This window comes from Salvelinus fontinalis, chromosome 1 (assembly GCF_029448725.1).
Source record: "Salvelinus fontinalis isolate EN_2023a chromosome 1, ASM2944872v1, whole genome shotgun sequence".
Taxonomy (NCBI): Eukaryota; Metazoa; Chordata; class Actinopteri; order Salmoniformes; family Salmonidae; genus Salvelinus; species Salvelinus fontinalis.
In genome coordinates, this window is record NC_074665.1 from 87,819,459 (window position 1) to 87,845,840 (window position 26,382).

The 26,382-nt window shown below is 40.9% G+C and overlaps 1 protein-coding gene across 2 annotated transcripts in view; it reads right to left on the reverse strand.

Annotated features, from left to right (window-relative positions):
* LOC129863237 (centrosomal protein of 170 kDa-like) overlaps window positions 1-26,382 on the reverse strand; it is a 122,990-nt gene that overhangs the window by 95,968 nt on the left and 640 nt on the right. For both annotated transcript variants that reach the window (XM_055935156.1, XM_055935151.1), the window contains exon 2: window positions 2,978-3,124. In XM_055935156.1, coding sequence (XP_055791131.1) covers window positions 2,978-3,082 — 105 coding nt within the window. In that variant the 5' untranslated portion in view covers window positions 3,083-3,124. The remainder of the gene's footprint in view (window positions 1-2,977; window positions 3,125-26,382) is intronic.

Genomic DNA, 26,382 nt, shown 5'->3' on the forward strand with positions numbered 1-26,382 from the left:
TATCTTGTTGTGTTGTATCTTGTTGTGATGTATCATGTTGTATTGTAGCATGTTGTGTTGTATCTTGTTGTGTTGTATCATGTTTTATTGTAGCATGTTGTGTTGTATCCTGTTTGATTGTAGCATGTTGTGTTGTATCTTGTTGTGTTGTGTTGTATCATGTTGTGTTGTGTCATGTGTTGTATCTTGTTGTGTTGTATCTTGTTGTGTTGTATCTTGTTGTGTTGTATCATGTTTTATTGTAGCATGTTGTGTTGTATCCTGTTTGATTGTAGCATGTTGTGTTGTATCTTGTTGTGTTGTATCTTGTCGTGTTGTGTTGTATCATGTTGTGTTGTGTTGTATCATGTTGTGTTGTGTCTTGTTGTGTTGTATCATGTTTTATTGTAGCATGTTGTGTTGTATCTTGTTGTGTTGTGTTGTATCTTGTTGTGTTGTGTTGTATCTTGTTGTGTTGTGTTGTATCTTGTTATGTTGTGTTGTATCTTGTTGAGTTGTGTTGTATCATGTTGAGTTGTGTTGTATCATGTTGTGTTGTGTTGTATCATGTTGTGTTGTGTTGTATCATGTTGTGTTGTATCATGTTTTATTGTAGCATGTTGTGTTGTATCTTGTTGTGTTGTGTTGTATCTTGTTGTGTTGTGTTGTATCATGTTGTGTTGTATCATGTTTTATTGTAGCATGTTGTGTTGTATCATGTTTTATTGTAGCATGTTGTGTTGTATCATGTTTTATTGTAGCATGTTGTGTTGTATCATGTTTTATTGTAGCATGTTGTGTTGTATCATGTTTTATTGTAGCATGTTGTGTTGTATCATGTTTTATTGTAGCATGTTGTGTTGTATCATGTTTTATTGTAGCATGTTGTGTTGTATCATGTTTTATTGTAGCATGTTGTGTTGTATCATGTTTTATTGTAGCATGTTGTGTTGTATCATGTTTTATTGTAGCATGTTGTGTTGTATCATGTTTTATTGTAGCATGTTGTGTTGTATCATGTTTTATTGTAGCATGTTGTGTTGTATCATGTTTTATTGTAGCATGTTGTGTTGTATCATGTTTTATTGTATCATGTTGTGTTGTATCATGTTTTATTGTAGCATGTTGTGTTGTATCTTGTTGTGTTGTGTTGTATCATGTTGTGTTGTATCATGTTTTATTGTAGCATGTTGTGTTGTATCTTGTTGTGTTGTGTTGTATCATGTTGTGTTGTATCATGTTTTATTGTAGCATGTTGTGTTGTATCTTGTTGTGTTGTGTTGTATCTTGTTGTGTTGTGTTGTATGTTGTTGTGTTGTGTTTGGTCATGTTGTGTTGTATCATGTTGTGTTGTGTCATGTTGTATCATGTTGTGTTGTATCATGTTGTGTTGTGTCATGTTGTGGTGTGTCGTGTTGTGGTGTGTCGTGTCATGTTGTGTTTTATCATGTTGTGTTTTATCATGTTGTGTTGTGTTGTATGATTTTGTGCTGTGTTGTGTTATGTTGTTTTGTGTCATGTTGTGTTGTATCATGTTGTGTTGTGTCATGTTGTATCATGGTGTGTTGTATCATGGTGTGTTGTGTCATGGTGTGTTGTGTCATGGTGTGTTGTGTCATGGTGTGTTGTGTCATGGTGTGTTGTGTCATGGTGTGTTGTGTCATGGTGTATCATGTGGTGTTGTATAATGTTGTGTTGTGTCATGTTGTATCCTGTTGTGCTGTGTTGTGTTATGTTGTTTTGTGACATGTTGTGTTTGGTCATGTTGTGTTGTATCTTGTTGTGTTGTGTCATGTTGTATCATGTTGTGTTGTGTCATGTTTTATTGTAGCATGTTGTGGTGTATCTTGTTGTGTTGTATCTTGTTGTGTTGTATCATGTTTTATTGTAGCATGTTGTGTTGTATCATGTTTTATTGTAGCATGTTGTGTTGTATCTTGTTGTGTTGTGTTGTATCATGTTGTGTTGTATCATGTTTTATTGTAGCATGTTGTGTTGTATCTTGTTGTGTTGTGTTGTAATTTTGTGTTGTGTTGTGTCATGTTGTGTTGTATCTTGTTGTGTTGTATCATGTTGTGTTGTATCATGTTGTGTTGTAGCATGTTGTGTTGTATCATGTTTTATTGTAGCATGTTGTGTTGTATCTTGTTGTGTTGTGTTGTATCTTGTTGTGTTGTGTTGTATCATGTTGAGTTGTATCATGTTTTATTGTAGCATGTTGTGTTGTATCTTGTTGTGTTGTGTTGTATCTTGTTGTGTTGTGTTGTATCTTGTTGTGTTGTGTTGTATCATGTTGTGTTGTGTCATGTTGTGTTGTATCTTGTTGTGTTGTATCATGTTTTATTGTAGCATGTTGAGTTGTGTTGTATCATGTTGCATTGTGTTGTATCATGTTGAGTTGTGTTGTATCACGTTGAGTTGTGTTGTATCACGTTGAGTTGTGTTGTATCACGTTGAGTTGTGTTGTATCACGTTGTATTGTGTTGTATCATGTTGTATTGTGTTGTATCATGTCGAGTTGTGTTGTATCATGTCGAGTTGTGTTGTATCATGTTGAGTTGTGTTGTATCATGTTGAGTTGTGTTGTATCATGTTGAGTTGTGTTGTATCATGTTGAGTTGTGTTGTATCATGTTGAGTTGTGTTGTATCATGTTGTATTGTGTTGTATCATGTTGTATTGTGTTGTATCATGTTGAGTTGTGTTGTATCATGTTGAGTTGTGTTGTATCATGTTGAGTTGTGTTGTATCATGTTGAGTTGTGCTGTATCATGTTGTTTTGTGTCATGTTGTGTTGTAACATGGTGTGTTGTATCATGTTGTCTTGTATCATGTTGTGTCATGGTGTATCATATCATGTTGTGTTGTATCATGTTGTGTTGTATTGTATGATGTTTTGCTGTGTTGTGTTGTATCATGTTGTGTTGTGTTGTAAAAGGTTGTGTTGTATCATGTGATGCTGTAATATGTTGTGTTGTATCAATTGGAGTCATGCTCACCTGCAGCATGAGCTCGCAGTCATCTCGGCCGACGAAGATCATCTCCAGTGGCAGACGGTGACGAGTGCCCCCGCTGCTCAACAGGAACCATGATGTGAGACTCATCTCTGCTACGCTACTCACTCCAACCTCCAACCATATGTCATCCTGAGAGAGAGAGAGAGTGAGATTGATTGAAAAAGCGTCTTCTACTTTCCCCAACGCACAAGTGGTTATCTCAACCTTGCTACCACGAAAATACTTCCACCCTGCTACCATACAGCGGGTAAACACAAGCATTTCCCGTGACTGTGCCTCAAAACCAAATGTTTACCTGGCCCACCGCTCCACCCTGGACTTGAACAGCCTTTACGACCAGGACCACCTGTACAAGGCAGCAGTGCCCGCCTTCGCACCGGACCCTAAAGGACATCACTCTCAAACGCAACCCCAATACTTCACACAGGAGCAACAGATCAATAGACACACCCACCCCAACCAATCACTAGCCCACAAGTCAACCATGCCCACACCTCATTTAGGCCCCCTCAGATCAGACCTATGCCCCTCCTGCCCACCCCATGCCTCCCACAGAGGGCCTCAACATGGAACTCACACATACGCCCAGGCCGTGAGCAGGCAAACAGGCCCAACCCCCACTCTTACACTATCCCAAGCCATTGGCAATGTACCAGATGCTCAGCAGGCTCTGCTAACACTTACTGGTCTGAGGCCAAACCACACAACCAACAACATTGGACACTTTATGGAACACAAAGCCTTCACTATATCATCCTGAAATACCCAAGGCCTGAGGTCATCTGCCTTTGGCCTAAAGAGCAGGAACCTTGACTTCACCAAAGAAATCAGAAATAAAGATATTGTCATCCTACAAAAACCATGGTATAGAGGAGACTGATCCACTGGTTGCCCTATAGGTTACAGAGAGCTGGAAGTCCCATCCACCAACCTACCAGGTGTGAAACAGGGAAGGGACTCAGGGGGTATGCTAATTTGGTATAGAGCAGACCTAACTCACTCTATTAAATGTATCAAAAAGAGGAACATTTTACATTTAACGAGAAATTCAAAAGGAAATTATCTTACCTACAGTTGAAGTCGGAAGTTTACATACACCTTAGCCAAATACATTTTAACTCAGTTTTTCACAATTCCTGACATTTAATCCTAGTAAAAATTCCCTGTCTTAGGTCAGTTAGGATCACTAACTAAGAGTCCCTCCTGACCTAAGAGTCCCTCCTGCAGCAAAGCACCTCCACAACATGATGCACCACCCCCGTGCTTTACGGTTGGGTCGGTGTTCTTTGGCTTGCAAGCCTCCCCCTTTTTCCTCCAAACATAACGATGGTCATTATGGCCAAACAGTTCTATTTTTGTTTCATCAGACCAGATAATTTCTCCAAAAAGTATGATCTTTGTCCCCATGTGCAGTTGCAAACCGTAGTCTGTTTTTTTATGGCGGTTTTGGAGCAGTGGCTTCTTCCTTGCTGAATGGCCTTTCAGGTTATGTCGATTATAGGACTCGTTTTACTGTGGATATAGATACGTTTGTACCTGTGTCCTCCAGCATCTTCACAGGGTCCTTTGTTTTTGTTCTGCGATTGAGTTGCACTTTTCGCACCAAAGTACATTCATCTCTAGGAGACAGAACACGTCTCCTTCCTGAGCGATATGACGGCTGTGTGGTCCCATGGTGTATATTATTGCGTACTATTGTTTGTACAGATGAACATGGTACCTTCAGGCATTTGGAAATTGCTCCCAAGGATGAACCAGACTTGAGGAGGTCAACAATTATTTTCCTGAGGTCTTGGCTGATTTATTTTGATTTTCCCATGATGTCAAGCAAAGAGGCACTGAGTTTGAAGGTAGGCCTTGAAATACATCCACAGGTACACCTCCAATTGACTCAAATGATGTCAATTAGCCTATCAGAAACTTCTAAAGCCATGACATCATTTTCTGAATTGTCCAAGTTGTTTAGAGGCACAGTCAACTTAGTGTATGTACACTTTTGACCCACTGGAATTGTAATACAGTGAATAATAAGTGAAATAATCTGTCTGTAAAACATTGTTGGAAAAATGACTTGTGTCATGCACGAAGTAGATGTTCTAACTGACTTGCCAAAACTATAGTTTGTTAACAAGAAATTTGTGTAGTGGTTGAAAAACAAGTTTTAATGACTCCAACCTAAGCATAAGTAAACTTCCGACTTCATCTGTATGTATGTACTGTATACTGCATCCTCCACTATCTATTCTATACTATCTATTGCATCTAAGCCACTCTGTTACTGCTCATCTATATATTTTATATTTATATATACTTATCGCATTCCTTTACTAGATTTTGTGTATTAGGTTTTTGTTGTGGCTTAAAGTGGTTAGCTCTGGGGGGAGAATGTTTCAAAGGCTGAGACATGAGGCATGCCTGCAAGCCAGGTGGGTCTCTGGCAGAGTTGTCCTCTACACTGCAAGACCTCTGACACTGATACTGTACAATATGATGGTTTTGTTTGTAATGTCCTGTGAGGCCTGTCGATTGCTAGACAATTTCATGACATTTCAAAACAGCTGTGGTATTGTTAAATCCTCATCTCTGCCCACTTATCATCCTATAACATCCTTGTTGTGATTTAACTTCTTTGATATAGGGGGCAGCATTTTCACTTTTGGATGAATTGCGTGCCCATAGTGAACTGCCTCCTACTCTGGCCCAGATGCTAATATATGCATATTATTATTACTATTGGATAGAAAACACTGAAGTTTCTAAAACTGTTTGAATGATGTCTGTGAGTATAACAGAACTCATACGGCAGGCAAAAACCTGAGAAAAAATCCAAACAGGAAGTGAGAATTCTGAGAATGGTCATTGTTAAACTCATCGCCTATTCAATTCCCTGTAATATATGGATCTGTTTGCACTTCCTACGCCTTCCACTAGATGTCAACAGTCTGTAGAACGCTGAATGAAGCCTATACTGTGATGTGGGACCAGATGGGACCAGATGAAATTTCAGCCTAGCTAAACTCTTGCTTTTCGCTAAGAAGCCATTTGTGCCTCTTTTTGACTATTTTAATTGAAAACAATCGCAGTAACCAGGTTTCCATACAACTTTTTATGCGAGTAAAGTACAGTACATATTCGAAAAAAAAATGTCACAACAGGCCTGATGGAAACAGCAAATTGTCGGGTTTTCAAATTTCAACAAAACTAAATATGCTAGACAAGGTGGGATCTTTTTGTGTCATAAAATGAATTATGCGAGAAAATGCGGTGGAATGCAAATATTGATATAATAACCATCATATTGAAGTAGACTTCGATGATATATTGAAGTCCTGCGATGATGTGTTGTGTGGTCCTCCCACGACTCGGGAAGCCATGCAGTTTATTGGGCTACAGATGAAATAAGTTATGATGAACTTCACATGGTGGTGAAAGTGTACGGTGAAGAGCTTGATGCTCCTGTCCAATAAATATTGATGTTCTTATTCTGGTGACATGATGATTGATGTTTTGGCTGCCAACTTAAAAATAAAAAAATCGGTCTCTTGTCCATAATAATCTCATCATGTAGGCTATAGCAGCACTGTATCTGGCAATCTGTTCACTAGAGCACACATGCCAAGACCAGTGGGCACGTCAAATACAATTTCATTGGTCGTATACACATATTTATCAGACGTTATTGCGGTCGTAGCAAAATGCTTGTGTTCCTAGATCCAACAGTGCAGTAATTTCTAACGATTCACAACAATAAATGCAAATCTAAAAGTAAAATAATGGAATTAAGAAATATAGAAATATTAGGACGATCAATGTCGGAGTCTGGAGTACAAATACATATATACAATACCAGTCAAAAGTTTGGACACACCTACTCATTCAAGGGTTTGTCTTTATTTGTACTATTTTCTACATTATATAATAATAGTGAAAACATCAAAACCATTAAATAACACATATGGAATCATGTTGTTAGCAAATAAGTGCTAAACTCAAAATATATTTTATATTTGACATACTTCAAAGCAGCCACCCTTTGCCTTAATGACAGCTTTGCACACTCCAAAAACCCTTGAATGAGTAGGTGTGTCCAAACTTTTGACTGGTACTTTATATATGTGACTGGATGTATAGACATTATGGACAGTATGTGGATAGAATATGTAGTATATCTGAACAATACAAATCAAATCAAATCAAATTTTATTTGTCACATACACATGGTTAGCAGATGTTAATGCGAGTGTAGCGAAATGCTTGTGCTTCTAGTTCCGACAATGCAGTAATAACCAACAAGTAATCTAACCTAACAATTCCACAACTACTACCTTATACACACAAGTGTAAAGGGATAAAGAATATGTACATAAAGATATATGAATGAGTGATGGTACAGAACGGCATAGGCAAGATGCAGTAGATGGTATAGTGTACAGTCTATACATATGAGATGAGTAATGTAGGGTATGTAAACATAAAGTGGCATAGTTTAAAGTGGCTAGTGATACATGTATTACATAAAGATGGCAAGATGTAAGTCGCTCTGGATAAGAGCGTCTGCTAAATGACTTAAATGTAAATGTAATGCAGTGGATGATATACATTACAGTATATACATATACATATGAGATGAGTAATGTAGGGTATGTAAACATTATATTAAGTGGCATTGTTTAAAGTGGCTAGTGATACCCATTTATTATGCACCCCATTATTTCTATCTCTACTTTGCACCTTCTTCCACTGCAAACCAACCATTCCAGTGTTTTTTTTTACTTGCTATATTGTATTTACTTCGCCACCATGGCCTTTTTTATATTTTTATTTATATATATTTTTTTTTTGCCTTCACCTCCCTTATCTCACCTCACTTGCTCACATTGTATATAGACTTATTTTTCACTGTATTATTGACTGTATGTTTGTTTTACTCCATGTGTAACTATGTGTTGTTGTATGTGTCGAACTGCTTTGGTTTATCTTGGCCAGGTCGCAATTGTAAATGAGAACGTGTTCTCAATTTGCCTACCTGGTTAAATAAAGGTGAAATAAATAAATACATTTTAACATAATTTCCATCAATTCCCATTATTAAAGTGGCTGGAGTTGAGTCAGTATGTTGGCAGCGGCCACTAAATGTTAGTGGTGGCTGTTTAACAGTCTGATGTCCTGGAGGGCAGGTAGTTTGCCCCCGGTGATGCGTTGTGCAGACCTCACTACCCTCTGGAGAGCCTTACGGTTGTGGGCGGAGCAGTTGCCGTGCCTGGCGGTGATACAGCCCGACAGGATGCTCTCGATTGTGCATCTGTAGAAGTTTGTGAGTGCTTTTGGTGACAAGCCGAATTTCTTCAGCCTCCTGAGGTTGAAGATGCGCTGCTGCGGCTTCTTCACAACACTGTCTGTGTGGGTGGACCAATTCAGTTTGTCCGTGATGTGTACACCGAGGAACTTAAAACTTTCCACCTTCTCCACTACTGTCCCGTCGATGTGGATAGGGGGGTGCTCCCTCTGCTGTTTCCTGAAGTCCACAATCATCTCCTTTGTTTTGTTGACGTTGAGTGTGAGGTTATTTTCCTGACACCACACTCCGAGGGCCCTCACCTCCTCCATGTAGGCCGTCTCGTCGTTGTTGGTAATCAAGCCTACCACTGTAGTGTCGTCCGCAAACTTGATGATTGAGTTGAAGGCGTGCATGGCCACGCAGTCGTGGGTGAACAGGGAGTACAGGAGAGGGCTCAGAACGCACCCTTGTGGGGCCCCAGTGTTGAGGATCAGCGGGGTGGAGATGTTGTTACCTACCCTCACCACCTGGGGGCGGCCCGTCAGGAAGTCCAGGACCCAGTTGCACAGGGCGGGGTCGAGACCCTTGAGCTTGATGACGAGTTTGGAGGGTACTATGGTGTTAAATGCTGAGCTGTAGTCGATGAACAGCATTCTCACATAGGTATTCCTCTTGTTCAGATGGGTTAGGGCAGTTTGCAGTGTGGTTGCGATTGCGTCGTCTGTGGACCTATTGGGTCGGTAAGCAAATTGGAGTGGGTCTAGTGTGTCAGGTAGGGTGGAGGTGATATGGTACTTGACTAGTCTCTCAAAGCACTTCATGATGACGGATGTGAGTGCTACGGGGCGGTAGTCGTTTAGCTCAGTTACCTTAGCTTTCTTGGGAACAGGAACATTGGTGGCCCTCTTGAAGCATGTGGGAACAGCAGACTGGGATAAGAATTTATTGAATATGTCCTTAAACACACCAGCCAGCTGGTCTGCGCATGCTCTGAGGACGCGGCTGGGAATGCCGTCTGGGCCTGCAGCCTTGCGAGGGTTAACACGTTTAAATGTTTTACTCACCTCGGCTGCAGTGAAGGAGAGCCCGCAGGTTTTGGTAGCGGGCCGTGTCAGTGGCACTGTATTGTCCTCAAAGCGAGCAAAAAAGTTATTTAGTCTGTCTGGGAGCAAGACATACTGGTCCGCGACCGGGCTGGTTTTCTTTTTGTAATCCGTGATTGACTGTAGACCCTGCCACATACCTCTTGTGTCTGAGCTGTTGAATTGCGACTCTACTTTGTCTCTATACTGGGACGTAGCTTGTTTGATTGCCTTGCGGAGGGAATAGCTACACTGTTTGTATTTGGTCATGTTTCCGGTCACCTTGCCCTGGTTAAAAGCAGTGGTTCGCGCTTTCAGTTTCACGCGAATGCTGCCATCAATCCACGGTTTCTGGTTTGGGAATGTTTTAATCGTTGCTGTGGGTACGACATCGTCAATGCACTTTCTAATGAACTCGCTCACCGAATCAGCATATTCGTCAATGTTGTTGTTGGACGCAATGCGGAACATATCCCAATCCACGTGATCGAAGCAGTCTTGAAGCGTGGAATCAGATTGGTCGGACCAGCGTTGAACAGACCTGAGCGTGGGAGCTTGCTGTTTTAGTTTCTGTAGGCTGGAAGCAACAAAATGGAGTCGTGGTCAGCTTTTCCGAAAGGAGGGCGGGGGAGGGCCTTATATGCGTCAGTAAGTTAGTATAACAATGATCCAAGGTTTTACCAGCCCTGGTAGCACAATCGATATGCTGATAGAATTTAGGGAGTTTTGTTTTCAGATTAGCCTTGTTAAAATCCCCAGCTACGATGAATGCAGCCTCAGGGTGTGTGGTTTCCAGTTTACAAAGAGTCAGATAAAGTTTGTTCAGGGCCATCAATGTGTCTGCTTGGGGGGAATATATACGGCTGTGATTATAATCGAAGAGAATTCCCTTGGTAGATAATGCAGTCGACATTCGATTGTGAGGAATTCTAAATCTGGTGAACAGAATGACTTGAGTTCCTGTATGTTGTTATGATCACACCACGTCTCGTTGATCATAAGGCATACACCCCCGCCCCTCTTCTTACGTTGATAGAATAGTATATGTACAGCAATAATTGAATAGGATGGGCTTGACTAGAATACAGTATATACATATGAAATGGGTAAAACAGTATGTAAACATTATTAACGTGACCAGTGTTATCTTATTAAAGTGCCCAGTGTTACATGACTAAGTACATAGGGCAGCTGCCTTTGGGGTGCAGGAATGAGCAACCAGGTGGTAGCCGACTAGTGACAGTGACTAAGTTCAGGGCAGGGTACTGGGTGGAGACCGGAGAGTGATGGCTATTTAACAGTCTGATGGCCTTGAGATAGAAGCTGTTTTTCAGTCTCTCAGTTCTAGCTTGATGCACCTGTACTGACCTGAATGGGGTGTGGCTCGGATAGCTGAGTTCCTTGATGATCTTCTTGGCCTTCCTTTGACACCGGGTGCTGTAGATGTCCTGAAGGCCAGGCAGTGTGCTCCCGGATTTACAATGGGCTGACCGCACCACCCTCTGGAGAGCCCTGCGGTTGCGGACAGTGCAGATGCCGTACCAGGCAGTGATACAGCCTGACAGGATGCTCTCAATGGTGCATCTGTAAAGGTTTGTGAGGGTCTTAGGGGCCAAGCCAAATTTCTTCAGCCATTTCAGAATGTCAGGGATTTGTACGCTGAAGAACTTGAAGCTTTTCACCTTCAACACTGCGGGCCCGTCGTTGTGGATGGGTATGTGCTCCCTCTGCTGTCTCCTGAAATCCACAATCACCTCCTTTGTTTTGTTGACGTTGAGGGAGAGGTTATTTTCCTGGCACCACCGCCAGGGCACTCAACTCCTCCCTATAAGCTGTCTCGTCGTTGTTGGTAATCTGGCCCACCACTATTTAGTCTGCAGACTTGATGATTGAGTTCGAGGCGTGCATGGCCAAGCAGTCATAGGTAAACAGGGAGTACAGGAGAGGGCTGAGCACGCACCCTTGTGTGGCCAATGTGTTGAGGATCAGCGTATCGGAGGTGTTGTTGCCTACCATCACCACCTGGGGGCGGCCCGTCAGGAAGTCCAAGACCCAGTTGCACAGGGCGGGGTTCAGACCCAGGGCCCAAAAATAAATGAGAGTGCAATGGTGTTGAAGGCTGAGCTGTAGTCAATGAACAGCATTCTTACATAGGTCTTCCTCTTGTCCAGATGGGACAATTGCCATTCTGCAGAGCAATGGTGATTGCTTTATCTGTGGATCTATTGTGGAGGTGTGCAGATTGCAGTGGGTCTAGTGTCAGGTAAGGTAGAGGTGATATGATCCTTAACTAGCCTCTCAAAGCACTTCATAATGACAGAAGTGAGTGATACGGGATGATAGTAATTTAGTTCAGTTACCTTCACTTTTTAGGTTACAGTAACAATAGTGGACATCTTGAAGCAAGTGGGGACAGCAGACTGGAATAGGGAGAGATTGAATATGTCCGTAAACACTTCCGGCAGCTGGTCTGTGCATTCTCTGAGGACATGGCTTGGGATTGTGTCTGGGCCGACAGCCTTGCAAGGGTTAACACGCTTGAACGTCTTACTCAAGTCGGCCACAGAAAACGAGAGCTCACAGTCCTCGGGAGCGGCCCGTGTTGACGGCACTGTGTTATCCTCAAAGCGGGGGAAGAAGGTGTTTAGCTTGTCCGGGAGCAAGACATCGGTGTCCGCGACGTGGATGGTTTCCCCTTATAATCTGTGATTGTCTGGAGTCCCTGCCACATACGTCTCATGTCTCAGCCATTGAATTGCGACTCCACTTTGTCTATATACTGACGTTTTGCCTGTTTGATTGCCTTACGGAGGGCATAACTGGCCTGTTTGTATTCAATAATATTCCCAGCCACTTTGCCGTGGTTAAATGCGATGGTTTGCGCTTTCAATTTTGCACGAATGCTGCCATATATCCACAGTTTTTTGTTTGGATAGGTTTCATTCATCACAGTGGGAACAACATCCCCTATACACTTCCTGATGAACTCAGTCACCGTGTCAGTGTATACGTCAATGTTATTCTTAGAGGAAACCCGGAACATGTCTCAGTCTGCGTGATCAATACAGTCTTGAAGTATGGATTCTGATTGGTTAGACCAGCGTTGAATAGACCTTAACATGAGTACTTTTTGTTTGAGTTTCTGCCTATAGGAAGGGAGGAGCAAAATGGAGTCATGATCTGATTTGCCGAAGTGAGGTTGGGGGAGTGTGAGTACTGCAGGCAATGTATTAATAGTACTTTAGTAGCGTTTTCCTCAGATTTGCTTTATTAAAGTCCCCAGCTATAATAAATGCGGCCTCAGGACATGTGAGGGGGAATATACACTGTGATGATAACCAAAGAAAATTCTCTAGGGAGGTAATGCGGTCAACATTTGATTGTGAAGTATTCTAGGTTGGGTGAACAAAATTACTTGAATTCCTATATGTTACCACAATCACACCATGAGTAGTTAATCATGAAACATTGATAAAGGAATTTATATGTTTAAAGATAATGATTAAATAATTTCACCCTAAAACTTAACCATTAGGGATTATAGTTTATGTAGCATGTATAAGGAATAATTGAAGTATTAAACATAAGTCCAACTAGGTTCAGAAGAAACCTGGGAAGGAGAGAAATGTGTGTCTATGTGTGTGCCTAAGAAAATACAGAGAACAATTAAACTGTGTTTGACCTGACCTGGCTAGAAACTTATTATAGGACAGGGAGTACTTCTCAAGGTTTCCCTAATCTCGGGGGAATGGAACTGTCGGCTGGATAGTGATACCCAGTGGTGAGAACTCTGGAGAAGGATACAACTCACCTACTGTTTGTGTCTATGTATGTGTGTAGGATATCTACTGTTTTTTGTGGAAGTATGTGCGTAAGTAAGGAGCAAGGAATAAAATGGATGTCTTTGTATAATGGACTTCGGAGTGCTCTCGTGAATAAACATTTTGACTATTGTAAGCTGGGGACTCTGTCTGTTTCATTTAAACCAGAACCTCACAAATTCTGGGTTGCAGGCTGAGTAGATTAATTTAAGTTTATGAACATTGATAACGAAATTCTCATAACAAACATACACCTCTGCCTTTCGTCCTACCGGAGAATAATTTATTCCTATCTACACAATGTATTGAAAAACCAGCTGGCTGTATGGGCGAGGACAGTATATCCAGAGAGAGCCATGATTCCGTGAAACAGAGTATGTTACAGTCCCTGATATCTCTCTGGAAGGAGATCCTTGCCCTGAGTTCATCAACTTTATTGTCCAGGGACTGAACATTAGCGAGTAATATACTCGGAAGTGGTGGATGGTGTGCACGCCTCCTGAGTCGGACTAAAAGTCCTCTCCAAATACTTCTTCTCCGCCGGCGGAATCTTGGAGCTGCCTCTGTGATAAGTTAAATCGCCTTGGATGGTACGAACAAAGGATCCAATTCAGGAAAGTCGTATTCTTGATCGAAATGCTGGTGAGTTACTGCCTCTCTGATATGCAAAACTTCTTTTCAGCTGTATGTAATAATGCAAAGGACGTTCTGGGCTAATAATGTGAGAAATAACATTACAAATAATACTGTAAAGTTGCTTAGAAGCCTGAAACAAGGCGGCCATGTCTATCGGCGCCATCTGCAATGACTCATTTATAAAACGCAACATTTTTTGTGACAAAATCATCACTAGAGTTGAAAATGTGATGGAAACCCATTTCACAGGTTATTTTTATGTGCACTGCGTCCTTACGCACAGCCTTTTATCAGCAACAAGTCAATTTGATGGAAACACATTTTGTTTTTATGAAGATTTTTGAATATTCGCATTGAAAATATGTCACCAACTGTATGACAACCTAGCTAGTAAGGTACATAATTGTTACAAATAATTTGATAATAAGATTTTTTTAAACAGCTGCATTGAACCTTTAACTTCACTAGGGTAGGGGGCACTATTTTCACCTCCGGATGAAAAGCGTGCCCAAAGTAAACTGCCTGCTACTCAGGCCCAGAAGCTAGGATATGCATATAATAGAAAACACTCTAAAGTTTCCAAAACTGTTAAAATAATGTATGTGAGTATAACAGAACTTCCATCCAGGAAGTGGGATTTTTTTAAATGTTTGTAGTTTTCTATTGAATGCCATAACAGTATCCATTGACTTAGGACTAAAATTGCACTTCCACTAGATGTCAACAGTCTTTAGAAATTGTTTCAGGCTTGAATTCTGAAAAATGAGAGAGTAAGACCACTCTGAATGAGTGGACCCTACAGTGTCCCAGAGGTTTTTCATGCGCACGACCCGAGAGGGCGCATTTCTTGTTTACCTTTTATATTGAAAAACGTTATTGTCTGGTTGAAATATTATTGATTATTTAGGCTAAAAACAACCTGAGGATTGATTATAAACATTGTTTGACATGTTTCTACGAACTTTACGGATACTATTTGGATTTTTCGTCTGCCTGTTGTGACTGCGGTTGAGCCTGTGGATTACTGAACAAACGCGCAAAACAAAACGGAGGTTTTTGGCTATAAAGAGGGACTTTATCGAACAAAACGAACATTTATTGAGTAAATGAGAGTCTTGTAAGTGCAACCATATGAAGATCATCAAAGGTAAGTGATTAATTTTATCGCTATTTCAGACTTGTGTAACTCCTCTACTTGGCTGGTAAATGTTTGTAATGATTTGTCTGCTGGGCGCTGTTCTCAGATAGTCGCATGGTATGTTTTTGCCGTAAAGCCTTTTTGAAATCTGACACTGTGGTTGCATTAACAAGAAGTTAATATTTAAATCGATGTGTAACACTTGTATGTTTTATGAATATTTATAACGAGTACCCTAGTGAGGTTAACTTCTTGTGGGCCGGTGGCAGTATTCTGTATTTTGGATGACTGATGTGCCCAAAGTAAACTGCCTGTTACTCAGGCCCAGAAGCTAGGATATGCAAATAATTGGTATTATTGGATAGATTACACTCTGAAGTTAACCTGTCTAGGACTGGGGTGCCGCTAGCGGCACACCCCCCCCCACATTCCACTGAAAAGGCAGAGCCGCGAAATTCAAAAAATTTTTTTTTTTTTAAATATTTAACTTTCACACATTAACCTGTTGAGGATGGGGGCGCTGTTGAGACTATTTATGCTAATCGTGTCATTTTTGAAACGGCTTCCCACAAAATCCTTGATCGTACAATATGCATATTATTATTATTATTGGATAGAAAACAGTCTATAGTTTCTATAGGAGTTGAAATTTTGTCTCTAAGTGGAACAGAGCCCATTCTACAGCAATTTCCCTGACATGGAGTCAGAGTTCAGAAATTTTGGCCACTGTTCTGGAGTCAGTTAAAAGGGCACTGTTATTGCTATGACTATACGGACAATGCTTACGTCTTCCCCTGGATGCCTTTACGTGATGACGATTTGAATGGGGTCGATTGCGCGTTCACAGGCCCTATAAATAAAAAAACCCTGTAGGTAGGAGCTCCTTTGCAGCTGCGTAATGCGCGTGGAGGACATCGACCTGCTATTTTTCCAAGCGTTAGTTTAGCCTGTTATATTTTTCCGGTCATGTTTTTACTCGTTATAGGAGTTAAAAACATCATAAGGTAGTTAATTTAAAGCGTTTTATAGCAATTTATATCCGTTTAGTGCGATTTTGGGACATTTATTTCTTTAACGCTGTGAATAGCTGGGCACGCTTCCAGTTCATCCCGAACGCAGTTGGCATTTCCACATGGCAAGAGGACAGCTTTCCACCAAAAGACGATTACTCCCAAGAAAGGATCCTTTGCCCAAGATACTGATGGAAGAACAGCTCAAAGTAGGACATTTTTATTATGATAAATCGTGTTTCTGTCGAAAAATTTTAGTGGCTTAGGACGCCATGTTTTTTGACGTAGCTTCGCTTGGCGCAAACTGTATTGAAAAGTAAGGATAAATTAAAAAATGTAATTCCGCAATTGTATTAAGAATTAAATTGTCTATCAATCCCTGTCCACCCTATATTTTTTAGTCACGTTTATGAGTATTTATGTATAAGAATAGATCACTGTCTAAGTGGCGCAAGGACATTTTCTGACCAGCTGAGCTACATTTCACATTGTCTAACCATGATTTTGGTGGCTAAATATAAACATTTTCGATCAAACTCTATATGGATTGTGTAATATGATGTTACAGGAGTGTCATCTGAAGAATTCTGAGAAGGTTAGTGAAAAAATTAATATATTTTGGCGATGTTGACTTTTATTGCTCACTTTGGCTAGAATCAATGCTGGGCTGCTATGTGCTATGTGCTATGCTAATATAACGATTTATTGTGTTTTCGCTGTAAGACACTTAGAAAATCTGAAATATTGTCTGTATTCACAGGATCTGTGTCTTTCGATTCGTGTATGCTGTGTATTTTTACGAAATGTTTGATGATTAGTAAGTAGGTAAACACGTTGCTCTAAGTAGTTTTTCTATTCCATTTGTGACGGTGGGTGCAATTGTAACCTATGCCATCTACCTGAAATATGCACTTTTTTCTAACAAAACCTATCCCATACCATAAATATGTTATCAGACTGTCATCTAATGAGTTTTTTTCTTGGTTAGGGGCTATAAATATCTTAGTTTAGCCGAATTGGTGATAGCTACTGGTGTTGGTGGACAAATAAAAGATGGTGGATTATGCTAATGTGTTTTTAGGTAATAGATGTACATCTTTACATATTGTGTCTTCCCTGTAAAACATTTTAAAAATCGGACATGTTGACTGGATTCACAAGATCTGTGTCTTTCATTAGCTGTATTGGACTTTAATGTGTGAAAGTTAAATATTTTAAAAAAATATTTTTTTTGAATTTCGCGGCACTGGTTTTTCAGTGGGGGTGGGGGGGGAGTGCCGCTAGCGGCACTCTCATCCTAGACAGGTTAAAGTCCAATACAGCTAATGAAAGACACAGATCTTGTGAATCCAGCCAACATGTCCGATTTTTAAAATATTTTACAGGGAAGACACAATATGCAAAAATTACACGATTACCATAAATAGTGACAACAGCGCCCCCAGCCTTAACAGGTTAATGTCTGTGAGTATAACAGAACTGATATAGCAGGTGAAAACCCGAGGAGAAACCGTCTGGGATTTTTCTTTTGAGCTTACCACTCATTATAATGGCTGTCTATGGGAATACCAAAGGAATACCTCCAAGATTGCAGTTCCTAGGGCTTCCAGTTGATGTCAACAGTCGTTAGAAAGAGGTTCAGGCTTGTTTTTTGAAAAATGTGCTAAAATTTATAGTTTTTCGAAGTGGCTCCCATTTTGGCTGTAGTGTTGTGGCGCACTTCGTTATTTATCTTCGGTAATGAACATACTATTCTCTGTCTTAATTTTTTGCGTTTTTTACATATTAGGGTACCTGAGGATTGATTAGAAATGTTGTTTGACTTGTTTGGACGAAGTTTATTGGTAACCTTTGGGATTCATTTGTATGCATTTTGAACGAGGGAAACCGGTGGATTACTGAATCAGGCGTGCCAACTATACTGACTCTTTTGGGATATAAAGAAGGACTTTATCGAACAAAATCAAAATGACCATTTGTTATGTAGCTGAGACCCGTGGGATTGCAAAAAGAGGAATATCTTCAAAGGTAAGTGAATTATTTTATCGCTATTTCTGACTTTCTTGACGCCTCTGCTTGGTTGGAAAATGTTTGGAATGCTTTTGTATGCGGGGCGCTGTCCTCAGATAATCGCATGCTATGCTTTCGTCGTAAAGCCCTTTTGAAATCTGACAAAGCGGCTGGATTAACAATAAGTTAAGCTTTTAAACGACGTAAAACAATTGTATTTTCATGAATGTTTAATATTACGATTTTGTATTTTGAATTCGGCGCACTACGATTTCACCGGATGTTGTCGAATTTGATCCCGATAACGGGGTTTCCGCTCTAATACCCTGACTACACCGCTCGCATTGCAAAAATAAGTTTAGGAATATATGTTATTAAATTATTGCACCCACACTGCTCGCGCGCGCCAATAAGCGTCTGCGTTGCCAAGGGCTAAAATAGAAGTCATTCCTATTCCTGACGCAGATCGCACTGCAAGTCCTTCCTCTCCCGTCTCCTCATTGGTTTATAGAAGCAGGTACCCACGTGCCATCTCCTCATTGGTTATACCCACGTGGGTGATTGAAAGACGAACTGTTTTGCCGGTTGTCGTGGTAATGCTATGAAAGTGTAGATGCCAATCACCATATAAGTTAAAAGATGAAAAAGCCTGGAAGGAGGAGGAGACATGACTAGAAACGATTCGGTTGACCATTTTGTGTGTGGATTAATTGTCGGAGTAGAGGACCTTGTGCATTTCAGGTAAAATAACAACTCAATGTTTATATCCCAGGACAGATTAGCTAGCAACAGCAAGCTAGCTAAATAGGACAAATTAGCTATCAAGTGCAAGCTAACTAACTAAATTGCCATACATGTTTAATACTTTTCGACCTGTCCCCAAATTAATTTCATTGGTTCAGAGTTTGTTTTGATATTTTAACCTGCGTGTCGTGATCGCGTTTGGTGTAGGGGGACAAAATAAATGTATGCACGATAGTGCAAATGCGCGCAGACGGTTTGGGTTCCGTGTAAGAGGTTAACAGCTAATCATACACATTGTGAAATCTTATGAGAGTACCTGGCTCAGTGGAAAATTAGCTTGTTTTGCCTTCAAGGGGCTACTGTTACTGCATGAGAATCTGTTTAAAACACAGAGTAGTTTTTCACATCACACATGCAGTGTAACAATCTAACTTCCTGTCCGAGAGGATTCAAAGATGAGCGAAGGCCATCCTCAGGAAGCATTGAGCTTACTTCCTGCTTCTCATGCCTTCTCCTCCTCACAAAGCATGCACAGTCACATGTTTGATAGTGGCTTGATACTGTATTGTTTGTCCTTCATGTTCTAATACTTTAATGTTACCCCTTCCTTGTGTTTTTTGTAATAAATAATAATAATAATTTTTTAAAAAGCATGCACAGTCAGCTCAGAACAATCCAGCTCTCTGACATGGCTGGGGGGTTTGGATGTCTTTCTACCAGCCAAGACAATGAAGTCATCCCTTAAAGGAGAAAAATAATTGGAGAAAGCACAAGCGAATCTAGCATAATCAGCTCTTTGGCTAATCCCCTTCTAAGCCATAGCATTACTTTATCTAAATACAACATGACAAATTGTATAAGTAGTATAGTGATCTCATTCCAGCCATTCAAAATCCTTCCCTCCTCTCTAAGCCAATCAGATTTCAGGCTCCCCCTGAGAGAAAGTGACAGATATGAATGGAGCGTTCTCTTCCGGGTGTCTCTAATGTGTTTCTCTCCTGTGACCATGGATCCTCCAAGTAGCACCATGGTCACATGATGCAACAGTCCCTCAGCCTCCTTATCCCATCATAGGCCAGGGCTACTGACTCAGACCACCTATCACTGCCAGCTGCACATACACACACACACACAAAATAATGCATAGGCAATCTGTGCAAGCAATCCCACATATATCCAAGATGCTGAGGCAGGTGTTTCAGTAAAGGCTGCCATGTAAAATGTGGCCTAGTGTCAACTAAAATGAACTAGATTGTAAAACCTCATAAATGAAATGGCTTGCCTGATCTTCCTATTTGCTTCAGCAGGCCCAAAGCTAATGAGAGCCCTTTACTGTGATACATGGCTGCATCGACAGTCAGAAAGAATAGGGAGGCAGGACAACAGGCCAGGGCAATAAACAACAAAAAGGACTGGATCAACCAGAATAAGACAGAGTAGTATTCTGGTCCCAGATGACTGCACTATTATTTACAGTCAGGCCAGACCAGACCATACCATATGAGGCCAGGCCAGACCAGCAAACATAGAGGTATATATATAAAAGGCTTCTGTTTTCTAAAATGTAGCCTATGATACAAAACTTGATACTATACAAAAACGGCATAGCCTACATTTGAACACCATCGCTATTTGGCATCTTCCCAATTATGTAGCCTAGTTCTATTGTTTGGCTACTTGAAGAGAACTAGGGCCTATTACTCACAGCCCACCTCTTCCAATGCATTGTGGAAAAGTGTGCATCTAATCCTACTAGATGAAGAGCTGAAATTTTAAGAATGTCCTGGCATTTAAACCATACTAGATTTTTTTAAATTCACATACTTAAAAGTTTCTATTTTGGTATCATGAGAATGCGTCATGCTCTATTGTGTTGTTTCGCGTTAATTGGTCCATTTTGGGAGCTCATCCCCATATCTAATTGATCAGCTGTTGTCAAAGCCTTAATGAGTATGAAATCCGGGCATTTCAAGTATACTCAATTTTCAAAATGTCACATACTATAAAACATTTTTTTTTTGGCGTACTCAAATGGCCTACTATTTAGGTCGCAAGTATGGCTATTCAGACACGGTCAGTGTCTGGTAATTTGGGGGGAAATGTGACTATGCAATAGGAAGACTTCCAACTAAACTACTGGGCACACATTGAGGGTACAATGGCTTATTCCCAGGGGCGTGTTGCTGCCTCATGCTGACTGTCTGTATGACTCATGCTGACTGTCTGTACGACTCATGCTGACTGTCTGTACGACTCATGCTGACTGTCTATATGGAGACAATTCACGTTGAAGTTTGTACCAGACTACTTTTCCTGTGCTCATACATGAAAAACATATTGATGTGTCACTCACTTACCTAACCACAATGTGCCACTATGCCAACTGCTCACATAGAATAGTATTTGTATTGCCATCCTTTAATCAGCATATCCTTATATGATCTCAGTTAGACTATGGATCCGTAATAACATGGCTTTATTCATAAATGCAATAATAATTATTTGGTGACAGAATAAAATAACTATCACAAAGGACTCAGCACTTACATGGCTGTCTAGGTGAGATACGTCTAGGTGAGCTATGTCTAGGTGAGCTATGTCTAGGTGAGATACGTCTAGGTGAGCTACGTCTAGGTGAGCTACGTCTAGGTGAGCTACGTCTAGGTGAGCTACGTCTAGGTGAGATACGTCTAGGTGAGATACGTCTAGGTGAGATACGTCTAGGAGAGATACGTCTAGGTGAGATAGGTCTAGCTGACATAGGTCTAGGTGAGATACGTCTAGGAGAGGTACGTCTAGGTGAGATACGTCTAGGTGAGCTACGTCTAGGAGAGATATGTCTAGGTGAGATACGTCTAACAATAGCTAACAGTCTCCCTTTGTTAGTGAACCATGTTGCTGGGTGCTACAGTATGGGGACAGGAAACCTTATAGGGAGAATTGCTATGGAAAACAAGCTCTACAGACCAACTCTGTTTGACAAAATTAACTCAAAGAGCCCCTATCTTTTCCTTGTAGACAGCACCCAGACAGCATCCAGACAGCACCCAGACAGCACCTAGACAGCACCCAGACAGCCCCCAGACAGCACCCACACAGCACCCAGACAGAACCCAGACAGCACCCACACAGCACCCAGACAGCGCTTAGACAGCACCCAGACAGCACATAGACATCACCAAGACAGCACCTAGACAGCATCCAGACAGCTCATCTATCACCTGAGCAGCTTGTGAGAAAAACCAAACTGTGCAATACTCCTGCATCTTAAACTGAGCCTGATTGTGATCAGTGTGTAAACCCTTATTTAATACACATGCTCATTGACCTTAATTATCCATATGACCTACATATGGAAATACATGCTGGGCGTACTGTATGTTTACTCAGATAGGCTTCACCGTATAGACTGTAATTGATGCCTGTAATTCTATTGATATTAAAATGTCTTACAGTACATGTTTTAAGTGCAGCATGGCATAATTGTTTACATTAAAAATAGCAATGAAAACGTATATTCAATCCCGATTGGGCATCCGTTCACATCAAACAATAGATTACAATCCTTTTACAACGTCATTGATAGATGTTCATAGAAATCCCTAATTCAACTGTTTAACATAACATACTGCCTCAAGTAGCGGTAGCCTACTGAAAAGCAGCATGGAAAAATGACCAGCTATGAACAATAAGGTATATATTATTATTATTATTATTATTATCAATCATAGTATTATAATAAGCTATGTTGATATAGGTCACTGGTGATTTAGCACACATGCAACAATGTCATGATGGATATAATCATAACATTCTCTAGGGATATGGGGAACCTGCACTAATGGTGACCCTACTGGCTGGTGCCAGACATAAGGATGTGGAGATCAATAGATGACATGGGACACTAAATTCATTGGTCACAGTCATGCACCATCTAGGATCTGGTCCATTAGCAGTGAAAGGAGGCTACATTACTCCAGACACAAACATACATGTATGTTGATTTTAGAAAAACATGATGCATAAGCAGAAAAGTGTATGTTAAGCTCATACAGGTTATTATAGAGCAAGTAAAGCAAATGTTTGATTCAGTAAATACACTGACCACAGCCTGTGAAGCTAAAACATTAGCTCCACCTTGCTCGGCTCTGGCCTTACTAGTGACATTAGCACTTAACTAGGCATTCCAAGTTAACTATGACACCACCTCTAATGTTGTACAGAGATGGCCTTCCTATTTTCACAGGACAATAAAAATAGCCAGGTCACTCACACAGAAACAGAGACTGGCACGTGGAAAGATATCATCCATAGTGGCAAAGATAATAGGCCAATGTCACACCCCAAAACGGATGTGAAGTTGATTGCATGTAGTTTGAGACACTTATTCTACATGTGGAAAAAGTGGACGTTATTGTTCTATAACATGGCTGATGAAATAGATGCAACTAGCCTACCCATGGTATAACTACAATTATAAACTGGTGGTTTGAGCCCTGAATGCTGATTGGCTGACAGCCGTGGTATATCAGACTGTATACCACCGGTATGACAAATAATTTATTTTTACTGCTCTAATTCTGGTCTATAATAGCAATAAGGCACCGCGGGGTTTGTGGTATATTGCCAATATACCATGACTAAGGGCTGTATCCAGGCACTCCGAGTTGCGTCGTGCATTAGAACAGCCCTTAGGCGTGATATTGGCCATATACCACACCCCCTTGGGCCTTATTGCTTAATTATCCTTATCCTTGAAAACAAGAGCCCATTATTCTTTCAGGCAATTAACCCATAAACCTCTAGTAAAACAGACCTGGTGGAAGCTTCAGTTATATTCTTAGTGTGTATAACAACACTATTATAACAACACTGAAAAGGGAACTGGCCTCATGGCAGTGTCTAAGGCAGAGTGAAGTAGGAGGGTCTCATGAACAACATACAAACTGCTGTAGTAAAGTGAACTCATTTCCCAAGCTTCCTCTTGGCTGTTAAGAAACAATGGCAGGGCCGGACAACCAAGTCCTCAAACATAAAAAATGAAGATATTCTTGAAGAAAACAACCTTGGTGTTACCAGGAGGTCATTGAGACTAGACTCCAAAAAGAGCTTCATGAGTAGCATGAGGACCTTGATAATATATTACAGTATACTGTATACCTTGTTGTTACCAGGAGGTCATTGAGACTAGACTCCAAAAAGAGCTTCATGAGTGGCATGATGACCTTGATAATATATTACAGTATACTGTATACCTTGTTGTTACCAGGAGGTTATTGAGACTAGATTCCAAAAAGAGCTTCATGAGTGGCATGAGGACCTTGATAATAATTTACAGTATACTGTATACCTTGTTGTTACCAGGAGGTCATTGAGACTAGACTCCAAAAAGAGCTTCATGAGTGGCATGAGGACCTTGATAATATATTACAGTATACTGTATACCTTGTTGTTACCAGTAGGTTATTGAGACTAGATTCCAAAAAGAGCTTCATGAGTGGCATGAGGACCTTGATAATAATTTACAGTATACTGTATACCTTGTTGTTACCAGGAGGTTATTGAGACTAGATTCCAAAAAGAGCTTAATGAGTGGCATGAGGACCTTGATAATAATTTACAGTATACTCTAAAATTGATGCAGAACTATATTTAAAGTACTCTAACTAAAGCACGGTAAAAATGGGTCAGTACTTAGGCGTAGGCTACTTCAGTGTGCTGCCTGTCCAGTCATCCAATGAGTCGGACACAGCTGCCTACAGCCAGTGGTTACAGTTGGAGGAGTGCTGGCTATGATTATCAGTGGCACAGGTCCAACACTTGAATTCCTGCAGGAGAAGACAACGATTCAAAAGCAGATGGTCACTGTCCCACTCTCAAAGAATAGCAGTCTGTTTCACACTGTCCCGCTCTCAAAGAATACCAGTCTATTTCACACTGTCCCGCTCTCAAAGAATACCAGTCTGTTTCACACTGTCCCGCTCTCAAAGAATACCAGTCTGTTTCACACTGTCCCGCTCTCAAAGAATACCAGTCTATTTCACACTGTCCCGCTCTCAAAGAATACCAGTCTGTTTCACACTGTCCCGCTCTCAAAGAATACCAGTCTATTTCACACTGTCCCACTCTCAAAGAATATCAGTCTATTTCACACTGTCCCGCTCTCAAAGAATACCAGTCTGTTTCACACTGTCCCACTCTCAAAGAATACCAGTCTGTTTCACACTGTCCCGCTCTCAAAGAATACCAGTCTGTTTCACACTGTCCCGCTCTCAAAGAATACCAGTCTATTTCACACTGTCCCGCTCTCAAAGAATACCAGTCTGTTTCACACTGTCCCGCTCTCAAAGAATACCAGTCTGTTTCACACTGTCCCACTCTCAAAGAATACCAGTCTGTTTCACACTGTCCCGCTCTCAAAGAATACCAGTCTGTTTCACACTGTCCCGCTCTCAAAGAATACCAGTCTGTTTCACACTGTCCCGCTCTCAAAGAATACCAGTCTGTTTCACACTGTCCCACTCTCAAAGAATACCAGTCTGTTTCACACTGTCCCGCTCTCAAAGAATACCAGTCTGTTTCAGACTGTCCCGCTCTCAAAGAATACCAGTCTGTTTCACACTGTCCCGCTCTCAAAGAATACCAGTCTGTTTCACACTGTCCCGCTCTCAAAGAATACCAGTCTGTTTCACACAGACAAATGGCTGTTTAATGCAGGAGCTGTACCAGAAGTTCTGTGTAGCTTTAATAAATCGGTTTAAGGTTCTAGCTATTGTAAGACAATCAATTTGTCTGACTATTGTGTTTATAAAATGTTTATATAGTATTATTTCACAGACCATCGCCTGCTTAATTCACATTAGTTGATCACTTTTCATGAGCATAATGGACAAAGCAGAATCTCGAGCTTTTCTGATAAAAAAAGAGAGCTCTAATCGAAACAATCCTCTAATTCATGGGAGTTTGACATTAGGTGACGTCTTGAAAGAGGTTCGAGATTGTCTCATGGAGAGGACTATGCATTCCCAACTAAACCAAAAATATCAAATCATTCAGATGCATTGGCAGCACTTTTTAAGTTGAAGTCTTGTGTGGTGAGAAACCCTATATATTACACAAAGAGTGCCGATGTGAAGTAAACCAGGTCAATGAGGCAAGCTGTCTGGCTTCAAAATAAAGCCCCACACTACAGAACACACAGGGGCTTCATCTCTGGAAAGAAACGACTGACCGAAAAGAAAGGCAAATACGCAGAAAAATCCTCTGATATTACAAATAGACGAACCAATCAGCTGAAAGCCCCGGCCCGTAACCTCCACTGATTAACTGGGAACAACAGGACATTCCGATTCCCGACCCGTCCAGTACTGCCTAGCCTGAGCATAGCCTGGTTGGCTAAAGCTAAAGGCAAGCATTAGACTATCACATTGTATCAACTAAAGGAAATGTAGCAAATAATCAAACACTACAGTAGCTACAGGTCAGCGTTATCTTCTCAGATACACAGTAGCCGATTACATGGCAAGGTAGATTTGCAACAATGCAGCAAGCCCACAAAGGTGGAAAAGTGGCCATGCATGCAGCATGACAATACACTGCAACCAGCCTAACCAGTCTCACTACTCTCTCTACAAAACGTTAGCTAATAAAACATCAGCCTTTATAGGC